Source organism: Salvia miltiorrhiza, unplaced genomic scaffold (genome assembly GCF_028751815.1).
Source record: "Salvia miltiorrhiza cultivar Shanhuang (shh) unplaced genomic scaffold, IMPLAD_Smil_shh fragScaff_scaffold_39, whole genome shotgun sequence".
In the NCBI taxonomy this organism is placed as follows: Eukaryota; Viridiplantae; Streptophyta; class Magnoliopsida; order Lamiales; family Lamiaceae; genus Salvia; species Salvia miltiorrhiza.
The window spans coordinates 1,172,345-1,180,615 of NW_026651458.1; the positions used below are offsets into that span (position 1 = coordinate 1,172,345).

Consider the following 8,271-nt stretch of genomic DNA (forward strand, 5'->3'; position numbering starts at 1 on the left):
TTCTCACAACTTAGTTATAGTCTTTCAAACATTAAACAAAATGATGTTCACGAGCCAGTTTTATTATTTCAAACTCCAAACGAAATGATGTTTGAAACTCAGTTATGGTATTTTAAGCTCTAAATGAGACGATGCACAAAAGCCTGTTATGATTTTTCAAGCTCCATACAAGATGATGGTTAGAAGTTAGTTATGATCTCACAAGCTTCAGATTGCATAATCTCACAAGTCAGCCCTGGTGTTTCTAACTCTTACTGAAAATGATGTTTAGAAGTGAGTTATGATATTTAAAGCATCAGGTAGTGTTGTTGAAACGACTGACGCATTAAATCAGATATAGTATTTTAGGGTCCAGACGAGATAATGCTAAAAAATTTGGCGTTCAAAAGTCAGATATCGTCTTCGAGTTCTTGATGATCATCTGGTCTTACAAACTTCAGATGAGATGATGTTTAGATGACAAATGAGATATTAAATTAATTCTTATCCGTCAATATAGAAAAATTGTACAAAATTTATACTCCCTCCGTCCGCAATATCATTTTCACATTTGCCATTTCGGTCTGTCCGCGATATCGCGAAATGGCAAATGTGGAAACGATATCGCGGACGGACCGAAGTGTATTTTTATCATTCTAGCAAAAAGTTAATATTTAATTGACGAATATAGTTGAAATTAGTACTACCTCCGTCCACCAAAAGTATGACACTTTGAAGGGGCATACGTTTTAAGAAAATTGGTGGTGATTTTTCAAAAGCGGAGACTGAAAAATCGCCAAGTGGACAAATGGTCCCACCAAAATTGAAATGACACTACAAAAAAACGCTAGATTTAGCTACGGAATTAGCTACGGAAATAATTCTGTAGCTATTCTGTGACGGAATTACAACGGATTAGCTACGGAAATAATTTGTTTAATTTAGCTATGGATTTAACGACGGATTTCCGTAGCAATACTTTTGCTACGGATGTATTCCGTCATTAAAGTCAAAAAAATTACTAATTTTTGTTAAAAAAAATTAGTTACGGAATAATTGTAGTTAAATCCGTAGCTAAACTAAAATTTAATTCGTAGCTACGGACAGAGTCCGTAGCGGGATATTGTGACTTATTAGCTACGGAATGTCCGTAGCAAAATCCGTAGCTAAGACCAAATTTCAAAACTAAAGGTGCAGCCGCGGTTTTTCTTCTTCTCATTTTCCCCTAATTGCAAACCCTAGCGTTTCTCACTCTTTCGGCGCCGTTCATCCCGTCGCCGCGGTTGCTCCGCCGTTTCCCTCAAAGTCGTCGGTAGGTACAGATCACGACATTCACATCACGTTCAGTATCGTCGATCTCTATCTCTCTCACCATCTCATTCTCATTCACAGGTGCCGCCACCGTGCTCGCTCACCGTCGCAGACGCCGTAAGTTTCTAAGGCTTGAACAAAGTAAAAGGCATGAAATAAATGTTGTGGAATATTTGGGATGTGAATTCATGTGAAATATATGCGATTTATTTTCTTTCTCCGAGTGATAACGCTGCACTCGTTCGTGGTAATGTTCTGCTCACTTCTAAGCATGTATTGAATCCTAATTTTGTTGCTGCCTCTGAATGTTTTCTGGTAAATTATGCAAATGGATTACAGCCAAATTGAAATGTGGTTCTCTGGAGAAGCACAGTGATTGTGTACATAATTTTGCTGTTGCCTATGCACTCACACTCAGGTCAAGCACTTATATTATCATTTGCATAATTTCGTCTGCCAGAAAAAAGAGGAAAATAATCTGCTATTGCTACATATTTCTGTTATTCAGAGCATGTTTTATCGTATGATGCATGTACTTTAATTTCGGGATCTATGTTTTCTTTTAAATGTGTGGTTCTTATCAGGAGATAAATCACATTGGTTACCTCTGTCAAGGTATGGAGGCTTCTATGTTTTTTAAGTTTCTCAGGCTGGTCTATTAAGGTCTTTGTAATATCTCTTAGTATTATTTCCTAGAAGATCTTTACTAGTGTATTGTAAAAATCATTCCCATTGACCAATTTGTGATTTTCCTGCTTATGCAATGTTGTCTGGTGATTTTGCTATTTCCTGCCCCTTAGCTTCTTCAATATCCATCTGCAAGATGATTAATTTTTATTATGACATATAATTGAAGGATGCATATCACCACAAATTAATTATCTAATACTTAGACAATAACTCTAACATCTGATATATTTGTTTGGTTTTAGAAATAACTGAACAATATAATTAGTGGCTGCTTGTATAAATTATTTGCAAATTCGTTCTTGCTGCTGCTGGCTGTGACATTTGATTATTACTTAAATTGGGAGAGTGTATTTTCAGCATACTCGTAGGTGTTTCTCAATGTCTAATCTCCATGTTAGCTCATCAACACGCTTTTCCAACTTGTCCTTTGCTTCCTTGAGTGCTCCTGTGTCTCTTGCTTCCTGTTTTAGGAAAATATTAGCCTTTAACATCTGTATTTATTAGCAGTAAGATTGTGGAAGTAATACTAACCATTCTCAATTATTCCAATCAAGAAATACAGACCAGTATCATAGGCTCCTATCTGCCTTACTTTCTTCTTTTTCAAATAATATTACCTGAATGATTGTTGCTTTTAGCTAAATGTGAGACAGCTGATGGCTCATGAGGTACCTATTTTCTGAATGTTGCTTTTAGCTAAAATTATTAAGTGTCAAAATTTGCATCAATTGGTTGCCTATGTGGAATCACATGAAATTCATTTTCTAGAGTCCACTCTGTCATTTGTCTTGCATTGATGAATTGGGCTTCCACTATTCCTGGACCAAATAACATGATGTTTAGCAATCTATTGACTACATCATATGTAATAAAAAATTCTATTTCTTAATAGGGAGAAGCTTATGAACTGCAAGCTGTAGAAAACTGAAAATCGAGGCCCAGTTTTTGTGATACTGTGGCTGCTGGTTACTACATTTATCTGAAAGGAATTTCCTGTTGCTCTTATGTTGCAGGGCAATCTGGTTCTTTCAGATATTGGATTAGCAGAGAAACGAGTTTATCATGCTGCTCTTAATGGTAATATTAGTATGCCTACTGTTTTGCATCAGAAAGACGATTGATAAATTCATCGTCTTGCTGTGAATGTGTAGCTAGTCCATTGATTTGCTAACGAATAAAATTTAGGCTGCCGGAGACTTGCCTGGAGCCAGAATCCATTACAATTATGTTGAGCTCTGTAACTATTTATACACAAAATGATGGTCTGAATAATAAATAGGTACCTCATGAGCCATCAATGCAATACATGCTGATTTCTCATCTGACCTTCAATGCAGAAACTGTTAGATATAAACAGTTTGTTTACGGTTAGATATAAACTCACACCTACTCACATTTTGCCATTGATGACCATAGTTTCAGTTTCATTAGTAGATTTTTAGATGACTAATTAGGAATTTCTAAGAGTCAATGATTAGCTTAAATATCAGTTTACTCTGCTTTGTTTTTGGAAGAGAACTACTTGGTGAAAAAGGTCATTCATCAAGAAAAAGAAGTCATCAAGAAAAAGAATTTATTCAACCTTTCTATGCTACTTAGCAACTGTCAAACTAAATAAGGAGATAGAGAATGGAGTCAGACCACCACAAATATTATGTGCCTTATTGTTTTTCATTTCAGATTTTCCTGTTCAGCCGAGTGAAATTCTTCATGTCTTATTGTTGATTGTTTCCTATCATTTCAGACTTGGTCTTAACTGATCAGATTCAGCCCCCTTGCCTCCTCTTCACAACATAACAGGTAATGTAGATCATTCCTTCATATTTCTTGTTTTATAAACTAGGAAATGCAAGAATGACTCATCTTATTTGAAAATTCTTTTTTACTGAATTAAGGTATAACTATGTGTTTGTTGTGTGATTTTTCTTTTTGATTGTTGAGGATTTGGATCTTTTTTTTAGAGGGTTATTTGAAAATTCTTTATTATAGTATATATATATTCTCGATTACCTCATTTAGTGGAATTTATTTATTATGAATTGCAAGAATGACTCAAAATCGTGAATGGATGTATAGTCGATATCTTTCTGATGGTAGTTGGAATCCCACATTTTTGTCGGGACTTGAAACTTTCCTTGAGTATTCTCTAGGCAGTTTTGATATTTTTGGACGAAGATAGCCAAAATCATGGAAAATGGTGTTGAGCAGTTGTTGATGCTAGTTCTAGGCTTCGATCTTTAGAAGAAAATCACAGCCATATAATTCTTATTGATGCTTTGATTAACATGTTTATCATACATTAACTAAATTCTTAGTTTTATATGGCTGTTTCTTGAATCTTGAATGTGTATTAAAATGTTCACAGCAAGGCTAAGAAAAGAAGTAGCTTTTCTCATTATATATAACATTTTTTATCAATTAGGTGGAGGTACAAGAAATTGCTGCAGAGATGGGCCAATCTAATCCTGATACGCCCGTGGATATGAACAAGATTTATCTAGATGTCTTGGGAGGCCCGTGGATATGAACAAGATTTATCTAGATGTCTTGGGAGGCGGTTTAGATAAAAAGCAAAGATTGTTCGGCACAGGTAGTCTCGCATTGACCTTGAAGACCAATATATCGGGAGAGAGTAGTACTTCAGCTATGTCCGACATTGACAAAGAGCAGTATGCCACTCGCCTAGGAGATGTAGAGGAGCAGCTTCAAGAGGAGCGAGAAAGGACATCTCGATTAGAAGAACATGTTAAAGTTGCAATGGAGATTATCAAGCAGTTGCAAGAGCAATCAAACAGTGCCACTAGCCATCCAGATCCACCATCACATGTTCCATGATTATACATGTGTTTTGATTTTGATATCGACTATCTCTAGGTGCTTGATTTTGAAATACTTGTTAGATATGTGATTTTTAAACTATTTTGGTTTGTGACTACTATTTCTAGGTGTTTGGTTTTGAAATACTTGTTAGACACGTGATTTCTAAACTATCTTGGTTTATGACTTTGATACTGACTATTTTGGGATAATGAGTGTGTTGGATGTTGAAATAATATTAATTGTTGTTAGTTCTGCTAGAAATCGAGTATATAACAGGTTGTATTACGGTAAACAAAAATTAAAATAAAAATTACAAAATTTTAGCAACTTAGCTACGGATTTTTCCGTAGCTAAATCCAAATAGCTGGTCAAGAAACTCCTGTCGCCGGATTCGGATTAGCTACGGATATTTCCGTAGCCATTTAGCTACAGATTTTTCCGTCGCTAAGTCCGTTGGTGACCGCTAGACGACGATTATGGCGACACACTCCGGCGAGGGATTTTCCGTAGCTAAATCCGTAGCTAAAATTAGCGAGGGATCGGATTTCCGTAGCTAAAAATTTAGCGACGAGCGATATACCTACGGACGACATCCGTTCCCGATCCGTAGGTAAAACTGTTTAGCTACGGAATTAGTGTTTTTAGCTACGGAAATTTCCGTAGCTATTTTGCGCGAATTTTGTAGTGTGAGTAGTTGAGATTGAATTAAAAGTGATTTTTTTTGTAAATAAAGAGTGTTTGTAGGGATAAAAAAAAAGTAATACAGTCATGCCTTAAAATGGAAAGTGCCATAATTTTTATGGACACTCAAAATAGCAAAAGTATCATACTTTTCGTGATCGAAGCGAATATAATATAAACTTTATTACATCTAATTAAATTAATTAAAAGATAATTATATTATATAAACTAATATAAATAATTTAAATTATAATTTAAAGTCGGTCGAATTTCTACGGGTTATACTTCTACTAAATAAGACACCAACAGTAAAATAAAGGATTTCATGTGACATGCATCCCCAAACTTAAAACTAATTGCGTCAAGAAGAGAAAACCATATCATGAAATTAGGACGTGGAGAATAACAAGCTTGACATCCTTGAAATAAATCCATTCCTCGCTAAAATGGATTTACAATTGGTACCAAACTCCAACTACTAAAAACTTACTCAAACCCCAGTTTTAATTTCTTCAACTACATAAGAACACCATTATTGTCAAACACATTATAAAGCTACTCCTGAAACGCAGATTCACGACATAAAAGTCCAAATCTAACAGATCCCAATATATTCCCCCACCCAAAATAAAAAATGTAGGAACAGAATAGAATAGAAATAAACAAAAGGGAAAAGGTAATAACTTTCTGCAGCAAAAACAGTAGTATTAATTAATTAATTAGTCCCTAAACTCTGATGTTGAGGGTCAGATTGAAGAAGGGTCTTCTTTGCAAGAGTATGCTTGTTGTTGTGCATCCATACCTTCAAAACTCTTCTCTTGACTCCAACTTCTTGGCAGAACTGCTGCACCACTCCTTCTTCCTGCTTCTGTATTTTCCACCCAACTTTCTCTGCAAAGTTGAGCATCTTCTCCTTCTGCTCCTGACTGAACTTGGTTCTGAACCTCTTCTTCACCAGCTGCGGCGCTCTGCCGCCGTCCTGCTCGTCGGACTCGGAGGGGCCGCCGCTGTTGTAGGAGTGCATAATCATCTGGTGTGGCCTGTAGCCCTTGTGCTGGTGGTGGTGGTGGCCCAGGAAGAGCTTGCGGCCAATCCTGGGGTAGCAGCCGTCGCAGGGGTCACCGTCGGCCTCCTTGCGGTGGAAGTTGCGGTGGCAGCCGCAGGCGGAGCAGGTAAGGGCGTCGAGGTCGGCGGTGGGCATGAACTCGCCGCAGCCGTCGGTGGCGTTGCCGCCCATCGCAGCCGCGTGGTTCTTGAGGCACTCGCGGTACCTGACGGGCTTCTTGAAATCGTCGTCGGCGATCTGGGTGGCGGAAGAAGGGATGATAATGTGGTTGTGGGATGGCGGTGGATGATGATGATGGTGATGGATCATGTGGCCATGCCCACCATAGGTGCTGTTGAGTGGGAGCGGCATCTCATCACCTTCTTCACTTGGAACCTCCATTAGATCTTTCCTCTTTTGTGCGTGTGTCACTTGTTTGGAGACCAAAAGGACCACCAGATTAGGGTGCTAACACCAATGATTAAACCTTAAAAGTCATGCCCTCACTTGTAAATTTTCCTATGCGCGCGCTAGCTGTCTTTTTTTTGGGGGGGTGTCAAGCAACGACACTATATATAAATATGGGAATAAATCACTGTGTTGTTGACACAAATTCTTAATTCAAACTGAGTTTGATTTTAAGAGGCAGAAATTAATTAAGGTTAGCTTATTGGGTTGTGGGATTTATAGACTGGGAGGAGAAACCAAGAACAAAATACTATATTTGTTAGTAGGGAATGACAGTGAATCAACCTGCGTTTTTCTTTCTACACATTGTAAACATGTTTTCTTGAATAAAGGGAAGTAAGGCAGAGATTAGTTTTGTCTGAAAGAATAGTGTTGAAGGGAAAAATAAATAAAGTCATGTAGTATATATATGAGGTTCAAGAACTATAACTCACTGCCTGAAATTTCTGCTTTCGAAAAACTTGAACAAGTTGAAACACCTTGCAATAATGCAAATGAGAGAAGGGTTTCGTTTGTTAGCGCAAGCAAATTGGAGTTAAGTTTTGGGTGATGAACAAGTGTTTGTAGAGAGAGAGGGGTAGGGGGGGTTGAAGGCTGTTTTGAGAATGGAATGAAGCACTAAACATGAGCTTATAGAAGTAGTGAGTGAGCCAAAAAAAGGGGTCGATAGGGAAAGAGATAGAGAGCGTGAGATAGAAAAAGGAAAAATAAAAGCAAAATTTATTTTCTACTTTATTTTTTTAACAGTAAGGAAGTTAGGGTGTTTTAGAGAGGGAAAAATTAAAGTGGGGTGGGTTGCTTTGCTTGCACTACTACCAGGCATCAAGTTTACGCCACATAGAGAGCAGTGTGTCAGAGAGTGGAGAAGGACAAAGAAAGTTGTCGATTTGTGAATTCACTGTGCGTATTTATTTGTTAGAGAGAGAGAGAATCCCACAATGGAATTCTGGAAAAGAAACGACTTTGAAATAGATCTTAGCAAGGTAAAAGCAAAAGTGGCGCAAGAATTTAACTTTAGTTCATAATCATACTAATAAACTTGAGCTGAACAACATACCAGGTTTGGACCAGGCAAAGAGCTGTTGCTAATTCTGCCTTTCTCCTTACACTTGCATTTTTCATTAGGCTAACGCTAAATTATCTCATAATTCCAACGCCATGATTTTCTTTCAAATATTAGAAACAGGTATTTTATGCGAACGTCTCTCTTCGCACACTGTGGATACACTCACAGATTCTAATACTCCCCCGTGCCACATACTTTTCGACACAGAGAT

At 37.4% G+C, this 8,271-nt stretch overlaps 1 protein-coding gene and 1 long non-coding RNA gene across 2 annotated transcripts; one reads left to right on the forward strand and one right to left on the reverse strand.

The window, feature by feature from the left end:
• Nucleotides 1–1,117: 1,117 nt before the first annotated feature.
• On the forward strand, nucleotides 1,118–4,989 carry LOC131002966 (uncharacterized). Its single transcript, XR_009094484.1, has 5 exons — nucleotides 1,118–1,291; nucleotides 1,372–1,407; nucleotides 2,994–3,057; nucleotides 3,725–3,780; nucleotides 4,403–4,989. It is a non-coding gene; the product is annotated as an uncharacterized LOC131002966 (long non-coding RNA).
• Nucleotides 4,990–5,837: 848 nt separating this feature from the next.
• Nucleotides 5,838–7,948, reverse strand: LOC131002961 (zinc-finger homeodomain protein 4). The gene has a single exon (XM_057929450.1). The coding sequence runs from the start codon at nucleotides 6,926–6,928 to the stop codon at nucleotides 6,197–6,199; it is 732 nt and encodes a 243-aa protein (XP_057785433.1). The 5' UTR covers nucleotides 6,929–7,948; the 3' UTR covers nucleotides 5,838–6,196.
• Nucleotides 7,949–8,271: the final 323 nt, after the last annotated feature.

Coding starts and splice junctions, on each gene's coding strand:
- LOC131002961 (XM_057929450.1), bottom strand. CDS start 6,928: ATGGAGGTTCCAAGTGAAGAAGGTGATGAGATGCCGCTCCCACTCAAC.